The sequence below is a fragment of the Pollicipes pollicipes genome, unplaced genomic scaffold (genome assembly GCF_011947565.3).
Source record: "Pollicipes pollicipes isolate AB1234 unplaced genomic scaffold, Ppol_2.1 Scaffold_7231;HRSCAF=8579_pilon_pilon_pilon, whole genome shotgun sequence".
NCBI lineage: Eukaryota > Metazoa > Arthropoda > Thecostraca > Pollicipedomorpha > Pollicipedidae > Pollicipes > Pollicipes pollicipes.
In genome coordinates this window covers 26,214,909-26,236,741 of record NW_023597034.1, presented here as the reverse complement: position 1 = coordinate 26,236,741, position 21,833 = coordinate 26,214,909, and the positions used below count along the sequence as shown (strand labels likewise).

The 21,833-nt window shown below is 56.2% G+C and overlaps 1 protein-coding gene across 1 annotated transcript; it reads left to right on the top strand.

The window, feature by feature from the left end:
- Positions 1–259: 259 nt before the first annotated feature.
- Positions 260–20,369, top strand: LOC119109901 (integrin beta-PS). Its single transcript, XM_037233651.1, has 14 exons — positions 260–306; positions 3,199–3,359; positions 4,216–4,727; positions 8,681–8,765; positions 9,448–9,461; positions 9,603–9,759; positions 10,444–10,554; positions 10,881–11,033; positions 12,317–12,472; positions 13,631–13,768; positions 16,386–16,610; positions 16,992–17,166; positions 18,572–18,678; positions 20,235–20,369. The coding sequence occupies exons 2-14, from the start codon at positions 3,207–3,209 to the stop codon at positions 20,367–20,369; spliced, it is 2,121 nt and encodes a 706-aa protein (XP_037089546.1). The 5' UTR covers positions 260–306; positions 3,199–3,206.
- Positions 20,370–21,833: the final 1,464 nt, after the last annotated feature.

Here is a 21,833-nt window from a genome sequence, read left to right as displayed (position 1 = left end):
TATGTCAGGACGCACGACACGAAAAGGCATCACAAACTGGACACCACTGACCTCTAGGTGCTAATTACATCGCCGAATAACGTGTCTCATTCCCTGAACGGCGCTTTTGACGCAAGAGACATCAGTGGGCGGCGATGATTCGCGTCTTAGGAAGCCAGCGCCACGCTGCGGTCCAGTGCCGGTCCGCGGGGGCGTTGGAAGGCGGCAGAGGGCGCCCGGCTGCTCCAGTGCCGGTCAGTAGCTAGCCAGCACAGCACGGCGGACGGCTCTGGGCCGGCCAGCGCTCGGTCAGCGGCCACCCTCCAGGTGCGTGACAGGACCAGACGGGTGCCGGACCCTCCAGGTGTGTGACGGAACTAGACGGGTGCCGGACCTTTCAGATGCGTGACAGCACCAGACGGGTGCCGGACCCTCCAGGTGTGTGACGGAACTAGACGGATGCCGGACCTTTCAGATGCGTGACAGCACCAGACGGGTGCCGGACCCTTCAGATGCGTGACAGGACTAGACGGGCTTCGGACCTTCCAGGTGCGTGACAGGACTAGACAGGTGCTGGACACTCCAATTTGGCATAAGGGCCCGACAGGGGCCGGGCCGGAGGAGGGATGGCTGTCCGAGGGCCCGGGCTGGCTGGGCACAGGGATGCAGGTGATGGAAAAGATGTTGCCATTCAAAGCGTAGACATATGGGGCTGTAACCCCTAGTTGCCGTATTGTTCGAGACAGACTCGGAAAAAGGACGCGATCTTTTCGCGAAATATTAACATAGCGAAAGCCCTCAGAAGAAATCGACAACGTGCTTCAGCAATTAACCTTAAAGGCGGCCTGGACGTTTCACTTGGGACATTGCTATGGTCGTTGCTGTGGCTGGGACGTTGCTGTGATCTTGTTCGCATCGTCCGGGTTCGCGATTTTTTATCTGTGTGACTGTATCTAGTAGCTCGCGTGAACAAAGCAACTCCACGAACATGAAGGCGCAGGCGGTAAGGGGAAGAAGAGGGGCATTAGTCGGGCCCAGTGGCGGCGTATCCATGCGTGAGGGGGAGGCGGGCTAGGGTACATCCCCATCCCCATCTTTTGAGGAGGGGCTCATTTATCTTTTTGCTTCTCCATAATGTCACTTAACCTCAAAGGAGACCTCAGATATGTGATGGTGATTCACTTATTGTGTTACGAAGGTAAACGCAGAGGGTCCATTTCGGGACCGGAAAGGGCCCATATTAAACTTTGGAATCGTTTTGAAACTGGAAAGGGGCAAGATTAGGCGGGAACTGTTCCATTTCAAGACAGGAAACCGTCTTTGTCAGTTTCAGGTACGATAACAGCCCATTCTGGTCTTGAAAGGGCTCATCTCGAATCAAGAAAAGTTCGTGATAAGCTTGGAAAGGGCCGCCCTCTAGGCTGATGAAGGCCAATGGTAAACTCAGAGCAGGCCCTCTCAGGCCTGGAACAGTTCGGTCATAAACTCAGAAATAGCTCGTCTCAAGTCAGCCAGGACCCATTCCGAACGCGCCGGCACTGCATGCGACATCACATGAGGAATCGAGAGCACCTGTCACCACGGCGTCATCGCACGATCAGCTTGCTTATCCACTCCATACGTACTGCGTTCAGAGGGAGGGTTCTCATCTACGCCTCCTTTCAGCTGACTGATCACGGCCGTTGCTGAGCTGTGATCTGGAGCAGGAGGAGCGCCCTCATCGATCAAGCGCGGGAATGCGATGCCACACGTTGCGCTCATGATAGGAATGCTCACTCACACAAAAATTACTTTAGATAATCAGAAATACCGAAAAGGTACAACATTATTTTGGCCTCTGAACACTGACGTATTGGAGGTAATAGCTGAAGCTTTGGCAGCTAGCGCTGCATGACCAAGATTTCGAGCAAATATGCAATATCATGGGCGAGGAAGTTCGTGGACTTCTGGACATAGAAGGAACCGTTGAAAAGGACCGCTTTCTTCTTAGGCTCAGGCTCCGACCAGCGCAGAGCATTGCAAATGTGACACAGACGACTCAGGCAACCGGGCTGCGTCTGCGGCGTGATCCCTCCAGAGAGGGGTGCGGCCGCTCTCCGGGGCCCACGTCAGCCGGCCGGCCGCTCCTGCTCGGGCGGGGCCGCACAGGCTCGGCCGCGCGCCAGCTCACGCGTACGGCGGTCTCCAGCGGCCTGTGCCGGGCGTGCTCCCACTACGTCAGGTACGGGCGGGTCCGCTGAGCGGGGCGGGTCCGCTGGGCGGGGTGGGTCCGCTGGGCGGGGCGGGTCCGCTGAGCGGGGTGGGTCCGCTGGGCGGGGTGGGTCCGCTGGGCGGGATGGGTCCGCTGGGCGGGGCGGGTCCGCTGGGCGGGGTGGGTCCGCTGAGCGGGGCGGGTCCGCTGGGCGGGGTGGGTCCCCTGAGCGGGGTGGGTCCGCTGGGCGGGGCGGGTCCGCTGGGCGGGGTGAGTCCGCTGGGCGGGGGGGGTCCGCTGGGCGGGGTGGGTCCGCTGGGTCCGTGCTCAGGCGGCGATCGCCGAGCGACGCTGGCCCTTCCGTCGACAGGCGAACTTCCCGAGCCCTCCCGGAGCCCCACGCACCGCTATGTGACATGCGTCAGCGCGGAGACCGCCGGCTGCACACCAGCGCCGCGGCGGACGAGCTGGTACGTTATCGCGGCGGGCGGCCTGGTACGTTATCGCGGCGGCGGATGTCTGCGCACCGCCGCCGGACGTTGCGGGTGGCGTAGGCGGCGCGGCAGGGCCGTCTCAGGCCGTGCCCGCCTGCCGAGCGCAGGCGCCGCGGCCGCACCGGCCGCGCGGCCGGCTCGGGCTGGCCAGGTCGCGGAACATGGTCGGGTTCACATGTTGTCCTCCGCACATGGTGCAGTCATGACTTACCGAGTGACCTACGACGGGTGACGCTGGGTTTGTGCGACATGGACGGAAGCGAGTTTATCTTGGTCGGCGGGCAGGCGGCTATGCAATGTATTGAAGCCACCGGCCTGGAACCAGTGGGCCATTGAGTGCAGACGCTAGGATGCCTTCAGTTGGAAAGACTAGTCAGTATGGACTGACCTTGCTAATGTCATGAGGTGAATGTTTCTGACCTCAGTTTTATTCGCGCTGCGACTTTGGGTGTTGATGCTCCGTTTTCCACCTCCATTCACACACCTTTTGCGGCGGTCATGATCAGCTTAATTAACAACGCGTTTCTTTTTCAGCCGTAAGAATGCTGCTCCGGCTGCTCTTTGCTTGTGCAGTCCTCCTGACCATGACTTCTGGGCAGGATGCCACGAAGGTGCTCCAAGAGAATCCGTGCTTGTCCAAGCAGACTTGCGGCGAATGCATGCAGAGTCCGACGTGCGCCTGGTGTGCTCAGGCCGTAAGTGCGCTCCCGACACTACCACTGGCTGCGAGATCGCTCCCAACACTACCACTGGCTGCGAGATCACTCCCAGCGCTACCACTGGCTGCGAGATCGCTCCCAGCACTACCACTGGCTGCGAGATCGCTCCCAGCACTACCACTGGCTGCGAGATCGCTCCCAACACTATCACTGGCTGCGAGATCGCTCCCAACACTACCACTGGCTGCGAGATCGCAAGTCGACCAGATCCAAATCTGGGCTTAACTTGTCATTCCATGGGATAGTTGTGCACAGTTTAGAGGACGTTAACATCTGGCGCCAGTCGATTTCTCTTACGTCGTGTGTTGTCGTCGCAAAGGACATTAGCCGCATTATCAACAGCTGAGGTGCGTAGCAGTCATCCAACGTTTCCTCTTCATGCGAAGCGTCCATATAGCACTGAACTGTCTGTCGTTGGTGTTCACCGCCTCTCAGAGCCGAGCTAGCTTTGCTTTAAAAAAATTGACCACCGCACCAAACCAGAGTTGACCACTGGACTCCGAACTTTTAGAGGTGTGCCTCCATGTCTGTCGACTGTTGTTTGATTCATGCAATGCGTAATTCTGTAACCAAACTGCACCTATTCATAAGCATCGAATCTAGTTCCGCCTTCCAGTTCTGACTCCTAGTTCCTTATCTTGCCTGCAATGAAGAGCTGCCGGACAAAAGCGCTTCACAACCGCTCTCAGCTCTGCAACCATGCCTCATCAGAACGTGGCCGCGGTGGCTCGCCTGCTTGTACCGTCCGTGCCACTGCAGGCCTGACCTTGACCCGCGCCTGACCCGCGTGGCTGGGCGTGCTTGTGACGTCAGCGCGCCGCTCGTGTCTCAGCACTTCGTCACCGGCGACAACACGACGGCGTCGCGCTGCAACAGGGAGCGCAACTTCCGCAGCGGCGCGCTGAGCTGCGACGAACGCCTGCTCAAGACCTGGGCCAACCAGGTTACGGTACCGCGGGATGAGCCGCTCAGCAGCGAGCATGAAGGCGACGCCGGCGCCGGCTCGTCCGGAGGCGCGTCCGGCGGCTCTGGCGACTCGTTCGGCTGCTCGTCCGGTGGCTCGTTCGACGCGATCCAGATCGCGCCGCAGCACGTGCGCATGAGTCTGCGCGTGGGCGAGCCGCAGCAGCTGAGTGTCAGGTTCGCGCTGGCGCCCAACTACCCGATCGACCTCTACTATCTGATGGACCTCAGCAAGTCGATGGAGGACGACAAGCAGAAGCTGTCCACGCTCGGCAACCTGCTGGCCCTCGAGATGTGCAAGCTGACCACTAACTTCCGGCTGGGCTTCGGCAGCTTCGTCGACAAGGTGCTGCTGCCCTACACCAGCACGCTGCCCGCTGAGTGAGTACCGAGGGGCCAGGGGCCACGTAGATTCGTGGCCCGCGTGTACACGCCCAGGCCCAGCAGCGTGTCTCATGCTTGCGACCGTGTTATGAGATCCTCGTACGGTAAGAAAGGACTTGAACAGTTCGATATGCTTTGTCTGGAAGTGTATCAGCGTATTGCACAGGAAGGTATGATGATATGCAACCTAGATAGGTAAAAACTCAAGTACACTCCTTTCTAATAGTGCCATATTCTCACCCTCTGCGCCCCAGCCATTGCGTATCTCCTGGTCAGCATCGTCATAGTGCTAATCTTGCTGCTTCAAGAACCAAATAAATCTTACTTTTCATGCGTTCATGTTGGAAGGGAGCTTTCTGCTGCCCGGTGCTCGTCCGAGCTCAAAGAGTGTTCCGCCGTCTGTTGCTGTTTAGGAGCCTTTCTGACGGGTGCTACACTTACAGCTTATTGTAGTTTATGGGCTGGGGCGTAGTTTCGGAAAATAAGTTGGGCGTGAACTGAGGCTGAGTACTGTACATGGTATACCCTACGCCCAAAACACGCCAAAAGACGTTTTTCCGATTTAGCCCACTTTCCTCTCAAAGTTGTGTGTGCGGGAGGGGAGGGGGAGGGGCTGAACCCACAAACTGAATAAGAAACCACACCTCTGCTTATGGGTCATATTTGTGGCGCTCTCACGAACACCACGCTCGAACGACAAAAACAAAAACAACTGGATGTGACTTCTGGGACCCCGCGCAGATGTGAGGGCTAGGTCAGATCCAACCACTAACATAAAAATCGGTACGTTGCACTTGAAGTTCGCCACCTTTTTGCACTTTTGACTCGTTGGTACATCAGGAGCATCTGATTTAGTGGGCATCTACAATTTTTAAAAATAAGAATACAAATTTTGTCCATTCCTTTTGAATGGCTCATAACTTCAATTTTAAGTAGCCGCTCCGACTGGGGAGCGCCCTTGGACCAGGGGCGCGTCCAGAGCCTTGACAATGGTGAGGGGCGCAGGTTGAGAAAGAACCCCTGATGGTGAAAGATCCCGCACACAAAAAGGTTTTCTTTGTTTCATTATTATTTTTGCGGTCTATAACTGGAGCACAAGCCATCGGCCACCGCGAGATCAATTCTGTTCAAATTTTGACGTCAATAAACCGGATAACTCAGTCGGTAAACGACTGCACGGAATAAACCACCGGTGCTTTTTATTTTTTTTCAATGGCTCATTGAACCCCTTCTAAACCGATAGAACTCAGAAGCTTTGTCAGCATTTGGATCTGGTTTCTACAAAGATATTAAGGAACCCTTGAACGTACATTGTGGATCGAAATGCGTTAAAAATTATATTAACATGGCCAGTTTATGCTTGCCTGAATGTATTCAACATTCAATCAGAATCCATTAGTTAGACAAATCACATAAGATTGTTTTGCACGCTCAACATTGCACGCTCGCATCTTAGCATCACAACTCTCGACGCCCGAGGGTTGTAGTTTCCGTGCGCCGCTCAGCGGCGGCTCCGTGACTAACACTGAGCGCTGGCAAAGAAGGGGGGGGGGGGGTGCAAATCGGGTGGCGGAAATAGACAAGTAAACGCAAAATCTCCATTTGTAGGCTGTAGTGGCTGTTCATCTGTCCAGACGACAGCCTCAAGGTTGCAAAAAAAGATGCACACCAGTCTAATCTTTGAACATTACGAAAGTATTTCAAAGGACTTTTGGCTAACACATTTTTTAACGAAAAATGCAACCGCGGCCAACATTGTTCCTGCTCCTGAGTTTGCAAGCGTACAGACTCAAAGCGTTTTTATGTAATTTGTTGAACAATTCGATTCTGTAAGAGAATCGACCTTTTCAGGCGAACAGGCTGACTTTTTCATTTTTTAGCTCATTTTGACCCACTCCATTCAATACTAACGGAATCCACTACTTTTTCCGGGCAAGGGACCCAGTTGAGAAGAACACTAAGGGGCACATTATAGTTCCCGATCAGGGGCTGAAGGGCCATTCCGTCCCACCGCGGGTGCCTCTTGGCTGTCGCCCCCGCGACATGTGGGCGGGGTCCCTTAGACCATCCGGAGGTCATTAGAAGGACACATCATATCACGTTGGTCCCTTCCCTGACGCGATAGACATTCTGACCCTCACAGTTAAAGCCTAATAGACGCAGGAACCCCCATTGGCGCAACATATTACCGATCGCCGCAGGTGGTCCAATAATTGTCACATAGACTCCAGTTCGGCCTAACGGGGCCGTGGGTGGCTTTGGGTTGGAGGGCCCAGCGTTCGATCGATCAGCGCCCAGCGCCGATCAGCGCCCAGCGTTCGATCCTGGGGCCCTGACTGACGCAGAGTTCTTCCATCGTTTCAATGTAAGCTCTTCTCAATAGTCTCGGGTTTCATTTCGTTGTCAGAGGACCCCGATCAATGCAGGAGGCCCGCTGGCATTCGGGGTCCCGTCCACGGCCCTGGTCAGCAAATGTTCCCCTGGTCGACCCGAGGCCCCTTATTGACACAGGATACTCGGCTAGGTACTGTGTGCCCATGACCGACACAGGAGCCCCACATTGTTGCAAGGGCCTGGCCAATGCAAATCGCGAGCCCGGCCTCGTCCCCCCCTTGGGAATGGGCGCCCAGAGCTCAGACCGGTATGGAGCTGGCTTGAAACCTAAAGGGGCGGGGGGGGGGGGCGGTTGCGTGCCCCCCTGTACCCACCCTGCCTGCGCTACTGCGTTGGACTCCCTGTCCACCACTATGAATGTAATACTATTTATTTGCTTCGCTTTTTCAACATGTGTGTTAGGCATCTTATGTTCGAAATACACGAACTGACCACAAAATGTGCGGCGCACCATAGGAAAGCTTGCAACAAAGTAAGCATGAAAACATAGACAACTATGGGCTCATTAGCACACAAAAACGAAACGTCATGCCACGTCTTTTATTACTCCCCAATGACATTTAGCGCGGTGATCCTTCTCGAAGCACACTTTGGCTTTGGAAAACATGGCATGCCCAGTTCATTGCAAGGCAGCGCTTACAACACAAGTATATACCAGCGACATGCGACGTGGGCCAGCAACGCTCATGTTCAAACTCCGAACAGTACAATTATCGCTAAGTGTATCAAGCCGTCCGCCGCGTCAACACATCATCACAAACGTTCACGTCTACTGACGTCAGGGGTATAGGTTCATTTCATGTGTACCTATCAAGGGTCTAAGTGACGATGTTCGCAGGCAGCCCCTTCTGTTTATCATGCCAGTCCTCATGCCGATTTCGAACGAAATCGACGTGAAATTTCTGCGCACAGACAAGGGGGCAGCGAAAAATATTCCGCTTGAATGTTTTGCGTGCGCCAAAGTTCTTCATTGCAGGAATTGAATCTGGGGCTTGCAAGGAAGAAGCCTTGTCCTGTACCGACACGTTGGCCGCGCAATTTGGGCTCGAAAAAAGAAACTGGCCTTGCGTACATCATATCTTCTTCGTGCTGAGATGACACCAGCCAGTTTTATCATCCCAAACGACGGTCCTGAGCTTCAACAAAATATATGTTTGAAATATGCTCCGAAGGTCCCTTTAAAGGATACACATCCCTGGATGTTTGGTACTGGCAACGAACGGAAGCGTGAAATACTGCTATGACTTCATCGGAAATACATCATGGATCTGAATCTGAATGGATGCTAACAGCAGACTTTACACTTGAGTCTGAAGATGTTCATTGCATCCATACTGCGGTATCAACTAGTGCCCAAATGTCCAGTCTGTGCAGAGCTGTCGTGTCCCTGGCGTCCGTCCGAAAACCGCCGGCGCAATAATGAGCGCTTTTGACGGAATGCACAAGCTAGACCAGTAACGATGCGCCAGCAGAGAAATTTGACAAGCACTGCGGGCTTTTCCACGTTGGCTGCGAACACTGTACTAACCCGGCGGACTGTGTCTGTGTGTCTACAGTCTGGAGCATCCGTGTGACAACTGCACCGCCCCCTACGGCTTCCACAACTCCCTGCCGCTGACGACCGACATCGACTCGTTCGCGGTGAGTCGCGCTCACTCGTCCGAGCGAAGGTAACTCGGCGCTAGACTTACACTCGGTCGTCCCCGTGTGCTTTTCAATCTATCTCTTGCCGGCTGGCTGGGCGCCCATCGCCGCATGGTTGTTGACAGATGGGTTGCCGAGGCAAGACGGTGCCTCCTGTGTGCGGTTTGATCGGCCTTTGCGGCGAGCAGCACGGAGTAGTCATGGCGATTCGGACACTCGGCATGACACAGAGAAATCCCTCATCGACAGGCTACACGTTTTGCAGTGATCGGGCCCCGGAGACTGTACGTTTTGCAGTGATCAGCTCCCGGAAACTGTACGTTTTGCAGTGATCGGCTCCCGGAGACTGTACGTTTTGCAGTGATCGGCTCCCGGAGACTGTACGTTTTGCAGTGATCGGCTCTCGGAGACTACGTCTTGCAGTGATCGGCTCTCGGAGACTGTGCGTTTTGTGGTGATCAGCTCCCGGAAACTGTATGTCTTGCAGTGATCGGTTCTCGGAGACTGTACGTTTTCCAGTGATCGGCTCTCAATCAAAGACTGCGCGTCTTGCAGTGATCGGCTCTCGGAGACTGTACGTTTTGCAGTGATGGGCTCCCGGAGACCGTGCGTGACCACCCGCGCAGTCCAGATAAAGCTGAACAAGCCAACACAGCTGCTGCGGCATCATTGACTTTAGAGTGCATTCTCACGGTGCACAACGTTCGATCAAGTCAAGGCAGCATCGCATCGGTAGAACGATTCGGCACTGTCTGTCTGTCCGGAACCATCTCTGCCTGTGAATGGTCTGACTTGTCCGTTCGTTCCGTTCCTCGTCAGGAAAAACGTGATGAGTGCCAAGGTGTCGGGAAACCTGGATTTCCCCGAGGGCGGCTTCGACGCCATCATGCAGGCCATCGTATGCAAACAGCAGATCGGCTGGCGGAGCAGCGCGCGCCGCCTGCTGGTCTTCTCCACCGACGCCGGCTCCCACTACGCCGGCGACGGCAAGGTCAGCCAGGCAACGGCAGGGTTTGCCAGGGCGACGGCAAGGTTTGCCAGGGCGACGGCAAGGTCTGCCGGGGCGGCGGCAAGGTTAGCCAGGGCGACGGCAGGGTTTGCCAGGGCGACGCCAAGGTTTGTCAGGGCAACGGCAGTGTTTGCCAGGGCGACGGCAAGGTTAGCCAGGGCGACGGCAAGGTTTACCAGGGCGACGGCAAGGTTAGCCAGGGCGACGGCAAGGTTTACCAGGGCGACGGCAAGGATTGCCAGGGCGGCGGCAAGGTCAGCCAGGGCGACAGGGGGCGTGCCGTGGCGACGGTGACTACGCTGAGGGCGGCTGGGTAGACCCCCACGCACGCATAGGCGGAGGCAGACACAAGCAGACAGTCCGTGGTGACCACGCTTCGCTGGGGACGGCAAGCAGTCGGTGTCGGACCTCTTCGCGGTAATACTGTCTAGCCCTGGGGTGTTTGGTGTGCCTGGACGTGGGATGTCCGTTTGCTCTCTGTTGGTTAGTTTTCCTGCGTGTCCCAGGACTGGACTGACCATGTGTTTCTGCGGCTCGCCGCTCACGACCGCTGACCTGCGGCGGCCAGCACGAGCAGCAGTGCCACTACGCTGCCCTTGTGGACCGACTCGCAGCTGGAGGCAGGCGTCCGGCCGTCGCCGACCTGGATCTTCCCGTTGTTTTCAGCTGGGAGGCGTGGTTGAGCCGAACGATGGCGAGTGTCACTTGGACGAGAAGGGATTCTACACCCACTCAGACAAGCTCGACTATCCCAGCGTGTCGCAAATCAATCAGAAGGTAATCGGCCTAAGCTCCTACATGAAAATTTACTCGTCAGCTCAGGGTGTATTCCGTGTACATGCTTACACTGCTGTTATTGGAAGTTTAGCATGTAATGTTATGTATGTCAAGTTATGTCATTGCCATTGCTAATGAGGTCATCGACCCTGCACTAGTGTAAAAGCTTGTTTATAGATATATTGAAAAAACTTAGCGATTGTTTCTTACATTCATTGCGGCAAACATTCTGGAAGCCAGCCAGTCATTCTGGAGAGGTCTGCATGAGGATCTCCACGTGGTCTCCGCGCCCGTCAACGCAGGCGGAGTTTCCGTATCTCCTGCAGGTGAAGCAGAATAGCATCAACATCATATTCGCGGTGACGTCGGAGCAGCGCTCCGCGTACGACATGCTGAGCCAGCACATCGAGGCGAGCTCGGCCGGCACACTCTCCAGCGACTCCTCCAACGTGGTTCAGCTGGTCAAGGAGCAGCACGACGTACGTCGCCGCACCCTTACGGTTGCCCTGTACCCACCGTTCCCTTTCGAGTGATCTAGGACTAGTTCGGGTTGAGCCGAGATCTGAGTGTCATGGACTAGATCGGGTTGAACTGACATCTGAGTGTCATACGCTAGGTCGGATTGAACCGACATCTGAGTGTCATACGCTAGGTCGGATTGAACCGACATCTGAGTGTCATGCGCCAGGTCGGGTTGAACCGACACTCGAGTGGCATACGCTAGGTCGGGTGGAACCGACATCTGAGTGTCATACGCTGGGTCGGGTTGAGCCGACATCTGAGTGTCATACGCTAGGTCGGGTTGAACCGACATCTGAGTGTCATACGCTAGGTCGGATTGAACGGACAGCTGAGTGTCATACGCTAGGTCGGATTGAACCGACATCTGAGTGTCATACGCTAGGTCGGATTGAACCGACATCTGAGTGTCATACGCTAGGTCAGATTGAACCGACATCTGAGTGTCATACGCTAGGTCGGATTGAACCGACATCTGAGTGTCATACGCTAGGTCGGATTGAACCGACATCTGAGTGTCATACGCTAGGTCGGATTGAACCGACATCTGAGTGTCATACGCTAGGTCGGATTGAACCGACATCTGAGTGTCATACGCTAGGTCGGATTGAACCGACATCTGAGTGTCATGCGCTAGGTCGGATTGAACCGACATCTGAGTGTCATGCTCGGAAGCCTCGACCCCGGTGGCCGTTTAACGCAGGGCCGGCCTATTGTCAAGTGGCGAACAGCTGTCTCTTCACAAAGAACAACGTGCGAAATGCAACCATTGGCTTGCTGTCTGTGACTAGATTTATGCATTCTACGGTCAACGACTTCGGACTCGTGATCCAATTTGGTTTGTCGCGTATTAAGGACCGCAACTAAGAGAAGCTTGGCCCGGGATCACGACGTTGGAGCTGTGCCCTATCGCTCGAAATCCGAGATCTCCGCCTCGCGGTTCGCTTTCCGCGAACAACACCAGGGCCCATTCACAGGAGCGTGCGCGCACAGGAGATCCCAGGGAACATGCCCCCAGCTAAACCTGTGGCATGCATCGATATTTACATGACTAAGGCACATTCCATTTGAACACGTAAAAGTGAGCAGATCGAGAACAGATAATAATGTTTTATGGCATACAATAAATTTCAGCGGAATTTCATGAGCTCCGCCCCCACCCCTACATTGAAAAATCTTGAATACGCCCCTGCCACTTCCACCGGTGACCAATGTGGTGACGACTGACGCCGTCACGCTGCAGGCTATCACGTCGTTTGTTGAGCTGAAGGACAATTCGACGGACTTCGTGCGGATCCGGTACCACTCGGCGTGCCTGGGCACTGGCGCGCCCGAGGAGACCAACCGCTGCGACGGGCTCAAGATCGGCCAGCGGGTCAACTTCACCGTCACGGTGGAGGTAAGTGCCGCCGACTTCACCGTCACGGTGGAGGTGAGTGCTGCCGCCCTGGCCAGCGGCGCTCAGCCACCACTGCCCGGCCCCGCTGCCGCCGCCGACGCGGACCGTGCCCTGCGTCCGGGAGGTGCGGGAGTGCGTTCACGCCTTCCACTCTCACGAGTTTCAAATTCGCCTCGTGGGGTCGACTTATCCATGCACGCCTCCGTCCTGCCTTGTCCCGGGAGGAGAGACTGGGGAGGTTTCTCCGTTGGCTCGTCTCCGGTGTGCCGACGTCTTCGCTGCTGTGCAGTGCACGTAGCTGCTGTAAACGGACGGCGAGAGCGTGAGAGCAGTGAGTGAGCACAGCAGTGAGACGCGTGAGAACCCAACGGGATCCTGACGGGATCCGCGGATTCTGTTCGCGTGGCAAGAGACTGGCAATATGGGACTTTCTGAGGGAAGGAACAATGTCAATGTGAGGTCAGTTAATCGAGTCATAAAGTCACATGTGAATGCTCACACGGACACGCTTGCTTCTTCATGCATTTACTCATAGTTTACTTTCCCATTACGGGTCGTTTTGATGCAGATCGTCAAATGGTTTAATCCTTTGTCAGTCAGAGTCAGTCGGCTTATGCAAGGTGATGCCAGATCGCCTTCAAAGGTGATGTGAGGTCAGTTTGTAAACGTCCAACTCAAATGGCACATGACATTTATTTGTGATGAATTAGTCGGTTTTACTGAAGCATGTCCAAAGAATGACCTGCATTTGGCCTGCGCATGGGAAAATCGTGGTAATCACATCTGATTAGATGAACTGAGCTGGGCCGAACATGATTTCGACCCTCGGCTATTGTTATCAATATGACAGAGTTCTGAAAGGCCAGAGCACGCTGTTTAGTTTGGTGTCATTTACAGTCATCCGCCCATCCTGGCGCGTGGTAGAAGGTACTGTTTCTGGATGATATTTTCAAACACATTAATCGATGCTGACTACCGTACAAGTTGGTGCAACAAGCTCTTTTATCACCCAAAATGTGCATGTGTCGATCCAACAATCTGTTGATTTGGTCGAGCGTCCTCCTGCAGGCGTCAGCCTCTTCAGCGCCGCTCTGTCGTCCGGTTTGAGCGGGCGTCATCTCTTGGCGCAGTCATCCAAGTGCCCATCGTCTGTTGCAGCTGGTCAAGTGTCCCGCTGACCCGGCGCAGTGGGAGAGCGTCGTGGAGATTCGGCCGACGGGCCTGAACGAGTCGCTGGTGATTCATCTGACCAAGCAGTGCCAGTGCGACTGTGAGCGCGCCGGTCCCGCCGACCTGGTACGGGCCCGCGCCTGGTGCCGGCACACGGACGCGGACGGACATAGGCTGCCGACACACGGACACAGGCTGTGGACACACGGACACAGGTCTCCGACCCTTGCACACCGTCTGCCGACACACGTACACAGGCCGCCGACATACGGACACAGGCTGTCGACACACGGACACAGGCTGTCGACACACGGACACAGGCTGCCGACACACGGACACAGGCCGCCGACATACGGACACAGGCTGTCGACACACGGACACAGGCTGCCGACACACGGACACAGGCTGCCGACACACGGACACAGGCCGCCGACATACGGACACAGGCTGTCGACACACGGACACAGGCTGTCGACACACGGACACAGGCCGCCGACCACGGACACAGGCCGACACGACACAGGCCTTCGACACCGTGCACAGGCTGTCGACATACGGACACCAGGGCTTTGTCGACCACGGACACAGGCCGCCGACACAACGGACACAGGCCGCCGACCATACGGACACCGGCTGTCGACACACGGAACAGGCAGGCTTTTGTCGACCACACGGAACCACAGGCCGCCGAACATACGGACGCAGACTGTCGATGCACGGACACAGGTTGCCACACGCGCGTACACGGCTGCTGACACACATGGACGGCTTGCAATTGCGTTTCCACCCAGCTGGGTCATGTCAGCAGGAGCTGGGCGAAACGGACAACGCTGGTCTTGGCTCATTTTGTACAGTTTACTACGCAATGCGCCACACATGAGAGATCTGTAGTGCTCCTGGGGGGATTTTCGCCAGAACAGATGGCCATTCCTGATAGAAGTTGACCTCTCCCTCCGGGGAAATCCTGGATCGGCCTGCACTGAGGGGCCGGGCAACAACCGGGAAGGGGGAGGTGGTGCGGGGAACAAGCATGGGGGCAGGAGTATGTTTTTGGCCCCGCTCTCCGAAAAAAGGTTGAAAGGTCCCCTTTCAGAACCAAAGATATTGAAGCTACCCGTAGGGTACTAAATTTGAATCAAAGAGGTTTACATAGCACAGCTAGTGAGCAAAAAAAAAATCGGTATCAAGAACTTTGCTGCACGAAGAGACACATTTTCTGGATCATGAGGTTACCTTTATCAATAAGTTGGCGGCCAATCTTAGCCAATGCTCTAGAAAAGGAGGTAAAATATTGTGTTAAAGAGGCCCTTTTGCTGGCTCGGGAGGCCGCTGTTACAGACTGGAAGGCCCCTGTCCTGGGTAGGAGGCACCCCCTTTATTCAGGGGGTCCTATTTTGGAACAGGAGTGCTCTCTCATATATCACATGGCCGCGGCTCAGGACAAGTATGTCCTGTTTTGGGATAACGAGGCCTTTGGGATGGATTTGGAGGCTTCCTCCGCGAATCGGAAAAATCCTGTTCTGGAATAAAAGGCGCCTGTGCCTGTGTCCCTGCCCTGTGCATCGGGAGTCCCCCTCCTAGAGCAGAAGGTCCTGATTTAGGCTGACGAACCCCTTTGCTTAACAATCAGAAGGCCCCATTCTGGATTTTTAGCTATCAAAATTTATTTGCTTAAATGTGATGCATGGAACAGTTTGATAAAGGGATTCATGCCCTCGGGCACATGACCGACCCTCTTGAATACGACACTGCGCAGGATACCCCCCCCCCCCCTGTGAGAAGGTCTAATTGTCCAGAAGGCCTGGTGAAAAATCCTGTCCCCAACTCAAAATTCGTGGACCTGAACATCATGCCGCCCCTGCCTGCACCTGACACAAAGACGAAGCAAAATGCTAAGCCAAGACTAGTTGCTTCTAGGGTTAGGAATTAGAGTGCTTGGGGTCCAATAAGGACATGTCAATGAGTATGCGTTTGCACTCTGCGATCAGACATTCTCATTTTGATACCGCTCGTAGATGCGAAACGCAGTCGTTTGAGCCGATGTTTCAGGAATCCCTTGCAAGCAATCGGGGCTCTTACTGCACCCCGTTGACGAGGCGTGAGGTGAGTCGGCGTCTCCCCTCGTCGCGGCCGGGAGCACACCTGTCGGCTGTGCTGACGGGCCGCCCGGCCGCCTGCCTGCTGACGGGTGCCCGGCCCTCCTGCCGTGCTGACGGGTGCCGGCCCTCCTGCACTGCTGACGGGTCCGGTCCTCCTGTCCTGCTGATGGGTTCCCGGCCCGCCTGCCCTGCTGACGGCCGCCCGGCCCTCTTGCCCTGCTGACGGGTTGCCCGACCCTCCTGCCCTGCTGACGGGTGCCCGGCACGCCTGCCCTGCTGACGGGTGCCCGGCCTCCTGCCCTGCTGACGGGTGCCCGACCCTCCTGCCCTGCTGACGGGTGCCCGACCCTCCTGCCTGCTGAGGGTGCCCGGCCCTCTGCCCTGCTGACGGGTGCCCGGCCCTCTGCCCTGCTGACGGGTTGCCCGACCTGCCCTGCTGACGGCCCGGCACGCCTTGCCCTGCTGACGGGTGCCCGGCACGCCTGCCCTGCTGACGGGTGCCCGCCTCCTGCCCTGCTGACGGGTGCCCGGCCTCCTGCTGCTGAGGGTGCCCGACCCTCCTGCCCTGCTGACGGGTGCCCGCCTCCTGCCCTGTTGACGGGTGCCCGGCCCTCCTGCCCTGCTGACGGTTCGCTTGCCGACAGTCGCCGGTCCCCGAGTGCAACAACCACGGCTCGCTGCGGTGCGGTCTGTGCGCGTGCGACGAGGAGCACTTCGGCGCGCTGTGCGAGTGCTCGCAGCGCGACGGGGGCGGTCGGCGGGGCGACGACCGCTGCCGCCTGGCCGGAGACACCGGTGACACCTGCCAGGGCCGCGGGGAGTGCGTCTGCGGCCAGTGCCAGTGCTTCGAAAGGTCCAACCCGCAGGAGGTGAGCTCGTGCCAGGTGACTGATGGCGAGCGTGCGGGGGAGTCTCCGGCAGTGCTTGACGTTGGAGGCTGGTACAGATCACGGTGGAGTTGGACTAGTGTGAGGCAAACGGTGCCGTCTTGAGGACACGTTTGTTGGTTTAACACTGATCGACAAAGTGATCGTTTCACAAAACGGAAATCGAGGGGTTTGATATGGATCGCCAGTGACAGTCACCCATGCTCCCATACAGATCTTAATCATGTACAGACCACCCAAGCAGCCGTGCTCCATCGACTAGCAAAACAGCGGCACATGTGCACTCCTTGGGTGCGGCCCGGTCGCTAATTCCTGTCAGCTGCTGCCATCTGACCCATCACCAGCAGCGCTATTTGCCTCCAGGTGGTGACGGGCGAGTTCTGCCAGTGCGACAACTTCTCGTGCGACCGTCACGAGAAGCTGCTCTGCTCGGGCCCCGACCACGGCAGCTGTGTGTGCGGCAGCTGCGAGTGCCGACCCAGCTGGACTGGCGGCGCCTGCCAGTGCCCCGCCGGCAACGCCACCTGCGTCGCACCAGGCTCGTCGCGGGAGGGGGAAGGGGGACACAACCGGAACAGCGAGTCTCGTCCGGGACGGGTGGGGGTGGGGGGGGGGGGGGGGCGGCGGCACGGAGAGACACCCGAAAGAGAGGCTCTCGTCGGGGGAGGGGAGGAGCACACACCCGGAAAAGCGGCTCTCGTCGGGGGCGGGGGCGGGCGGCGCGGGGACGCGCCCGGGAGAACAGCTCTCGTCGGGAGAGGGGGGTGCGGGACACAACCAGAAGAACGGCTCGTCACGTGACGAGTCTCTCTCCATGCGGGGAGAGCATGCGGGGTCACGACTGCAGAACGGCTCACTGTCGGAAAACGTTTTCTAGCGGAAGTGTCAGCTGATTCTCGAGCGGTAGCAAGCATAACAACGAACGCGCTTTCCATGACCAACCCATCGACAACTTTCTGAAAGCTAGAATTTCTGAAACACTCTGTCATCTCAGTTGGGTGTCGGTTATTGCCCTGGTTTTCGGCATATGGACATTCAACCTTGAACACCCGAGACATTGGTGACTCCAAATTCATGCTTTCTCTCTTGAAGCGTGCTGCATGAACGTCCGGCTGTAGACGCCGTCGCAGCATAAGATGCATTTCGTGGGAAGGGTAGAAAAAAACGGCGCTCCAGTACCCACTCCTGTTGTAGCCTCAAACGGTGACCTAACGTTCATGACATCTCTCGGAGGTTCTCAGACCAACATCTTGCAGCAAACGCAAAGCATGCAAATAGTTCTCTTCAACTCCCACGATAAATCAAAATGCTGGCATGTCGGTCTGCGGAGGCTCTGCGGCTCCTGTTCCGAGTGCAATTTTATGATGTCGACATTGACTTACCCCGGACAATTGCAGATCTTGTACAAGAAGGTACTGAGATTGTTTTTCGGCCAAATAGGTCGATTCACAGCTATTTGTACGGGGATCAACCGTTGGATGTCTCTATCGGCTCATTCCTGGCGTCCGAAACATGGCACCTAACCCCAAACTGCAGGAAAAAGAACGAATCACAAATTTGTGCTCTTGCCCCTTTTGAAATGTGTTGCACCATAGCTTGGCTCACGTACACACCACAAGTGCTAAAATGGGATTCAACCGTAGACACCAATGTGTTAATTTGCTCTTCCATGACGGCAATGGAATGCACTGCCGTGCTGTCAAGACTGGTTCCTCAATACCTACCCGTGTATGAAACGCCGGTTGCTTAACTTGCCGTTATAAAATTGTGCGTTTTGTGCCTTGAACAATTTCGCTTGCTAACTACGCCGTTTTGTTGTAACTATGCCAATGCTTGTTTACAGTCCAAGTGCTAGTGATACCGCGGTTGTGATGCTGCGTGTTAAGATATCAGCAGCGGCTGTGCTATGTCAATACCGACGGCGCGCTCTGCCTGACACACAGGTGACACGAAGCCCTGCTCAGGCAACGGTCTGTGCGAGTGTGGCAAGTGTGTCTGTGACGAGGGCGAGTCGGGCCTGTTCGTCGGCCGGTACTGCGAGGACTGTCCGGTGAGATTCACACACCTACATGGTCACTCAGAGACCGTCAGCTAGGTCTGACAGACCGCCAGGCAGAGGTCTCAGAGCCCACATGGTCACTCAGAGACCGTCAGCTAAGCTTGACAGACCGTCAGGCAGAGGTCTCCGAGCCCGCGCGGTCACTCAGAGACCGTCAGCTAAGCCTGACAGACCGCCAGGCAGAGGTCTCCGAGCCCACACGATCACTCAGAGACCGTCAGCTAAGCCTGACAGACCGCCAGGCAGAGGTCTCCGAGCCCACACGGTCACTCAGAGACAATATGGTACCAAATGAAAGGGGGCAAGCATTTGAGGGAAGTGCAGGAAATGTCACAATGACAGTGGCAGTACCTGATTGACACGATTTCGAATATAATCCATTTCAACGTAGTAATGCGCTAAAACTCTTCTCGCTCCTCTCTATTCTCTCTCTCTCTCTCTCCTCTCTTCTCTCTCTCTCTCTCTCTCTCTCTTCTCTCTCTCTCTCTCTCTCTTCTCTCCTCTCTCTCTCTCTCTCTCTCTCTCTTCTCGCTCTCTCTTCTCGCTCTCTCTCTCTCTCTCTCTTCTCTCTATCTCTTTCTCTTCTCCCTCTCTTCTCTCTCCTTTCTTCTCCCTCTCCCTTTCTCTTCTCTTACGGCACGGCAATTCCTTGAAGACTTAGGTGCTATGGGAGCCTCTCCCAAATAAGGCCGAAAAGTGACATCCCAACTCTTGATGCGTTAGTAAATCAAGACGTACAGATGCATGCGAAGTCTGCAGTAATTACGCATATGTATACTTGGCCCACCCGGGTTCGTACAATTAAACATAACGTCGCTGGATCTGCATGAAAGGAAGTTCCCAAAACCACCCATGTCTCCCCACGTTTGACAGCAGCAAAGCCCATGTAACCGCGCTAAATTTCTGCGTTGAAATACATGCGTGCTTGACCACGAGCCTCGACGCCAGGATTGAACATTGACCCCTCGCTGCGGCGTACCTCAATGGCTTCCATGACCGCATCCCAGCCACTGCCTGTCGGGCGTGCAGGACAGCACGCGTGTGGTCTTCAGCTGAGCGCGGGCCTTGTCTTCAGCTGAGCGTGCGTGTGGTCTTCAAGCTGAGGCGCGCGTCTTGCCGTCCAGCTGAGCGCGATCTGATCTTCAGCTGAGCGGCGGCGTCTGATCTCAGCTGAGCGCGCGTTCTTGTCGTCAGCTGAGCGCGCGTTGGTCTTCAGATGAGCGCGCGAGTGGTCTTCAGCTGAGCGCGCGAGTGGTCTTCAGCTGAGCGCGCGTCTTGTCGTCAGCTGAGCGCGCGTCTGGTCTTGCGCTGAGCGTGCGTGTGGTCTTCAGCTGAGCGCGCGTCTTGTCGTCAGCTGAGCACGATCTGGTCTTCAGCTGAGCGTGCGTGTGGTCTTCAGCTGAGCGTGCGTGTGGTCTTCAGCTGAGCGCGAGTTGTCGTCAGCTGAGCGCAATCTGGCTTCAGCTTCAGCTGAGCGTGCGTGTGGTCTTCAGCTGAGCGCGCGTCTGGTCTTCAGCTGAGCGCGATCTGATCGCGTACCCTTTCAGACGTGCCAGGGCAAGTGCAACGAATACAGAGCCTGCGTTGAGTGCGTGGCTTTCGACAGTGGTGACCTGCAGGGCAACTGCAACTGCTCTCACCTGCTCATCAACCGGACAGACGTGGTGGAAGGTGAGAGCTAGGAGGGCTCCCAGCACCGGGTCAGCACCGTCGGACCTTCTGGGTATTTGTATAGGATCCATCTCACCACGCCCCCAATGTCCATGTAGCTCAGTATGCTAACGACTGGTACAGTACGAGATGACGACGCCAGAGGTTCGAGTTCTTGAAAAAACTCCTGCCACGATTCATTGCTGTCATAAAAAGGTTTTAAGATCTTTACACGCCTGCTTCCGCTGCCAAGTTTGGAAGAAGGAAGAAGAAGCAATTTTGGCTCCGTCAGCATTCTCGTGACATGGACCCAGTGCTGCAGTCGGCTCCGTGAGAACATAATGCGTGAGAGCCCCACGGTGAAAAATCATGATGTATGGTTCTCGACAATGCTGTCACCTAAGATTCCCATGTATCTACCATCGATGACCAGTGTAATAATATGCTCAGCAGCCCGGCCAGTTGGGCCATCGGATCACCTTCTCCTTACTGTTTTTTTTGCGATAAAAATTTATTCGAAAGCTGACAAGGTGGCTGATCAGTGGGTGCGACCTCTGCTTGTTAATTAATCCATTGGCCACCACGCACATCTTTAACCGCATGGGCCTTCTGCTAATGGTCCGGAAAAAAACGAGACAGGGACGCCTCGAGAAACTCCAAACTGAGGTCTGCAAGTCGTGTCATTGCTCATTGGCTCAACTTTCACCGTAAATATTAGACGTGTCGGTTGACTTCGGCTAACCCTCTGCGGGCCAAGCGCACGGGCCGCGCTCTAAATTTTCCACAAAATGCGCAATACCGTCGCATCTGTTTTCGCGAACCCCAACGTCTCACCTCATACTTCCAAGCCAACTCAGAACGCCGTGCCTGCCACACTCGCCAGAACACTGATCTAGCTCTTCCACGTGCAAGGACGGAAGCAGGCAGGCAGAGCTTTTTGTTAAGCACTGCACTGATGTGCGATCCACTGCTCACAGACTTACGCGACATGTCGTGTGATTTGAAACGCGAGTGGTGGTTTAGTAGTAGGCGTAGTGGTGACTTTTGAATCTTTAAATAGCCTGCTCCGTGTGCATGTGTATGCTTATGGTTGTGTGCTTTGATTTGTTGTGATTTGTGTCTGCTGAGTGTCGTTTTTACCTACCTTACCTCACCTAGGCCGCGCCGCCACTCCGGCATCTGTCGTGCCCCGCTGCCCGGACCGGCCTCAGTCGTGCCCCACTGCCCGGACCGGCCTCAGTCGTGCCCCCCCACCCGGACCGGCCTCAGTCGTGCCCCGCTGCCCGGACCGGCCTCAGTCGTGCTGCTGCCCGGACCGGCCTCTGTCGTGCCCCGCTGCCCGGACTGGCCTCAGTCGTGCTCCGCTGCCCGGACCGGCCTCTGTCTTGCCCACTGCCCGGACCAGCCTCAGTCGTGTCTCCCTGCCCGGACCGGCTTCAGTCGTGCCCAGCTGCCCGGACCGGCCTCTGTCGTGCCCCGCTGCCCGGACCGGCCTC

Coding starts and splice junctions, on each gene's coding strand:
- LOC119109901 (XM_037233651.1), top strand. CDS start 3,207: ATGCTGCTCCGGCTGCTCTTTGCTTGTGCAGTCCTCCTGACCATGACT. Junction 9,760..10,443: donor ACTACGCCGGCGACGGCAAG/GTCAGCCAGGCA, acceptor CGTTGTTTTCAG/CTGGGAGGCGTGGTTGAGCC. Junction 16,611..16,991: donor AAAGGTCCAACCCGCAGGAG/GTGAGCTCGTGC, acceptor ATTTGCCTCCAG/GTGGTGACGGGCGAGTTCTG.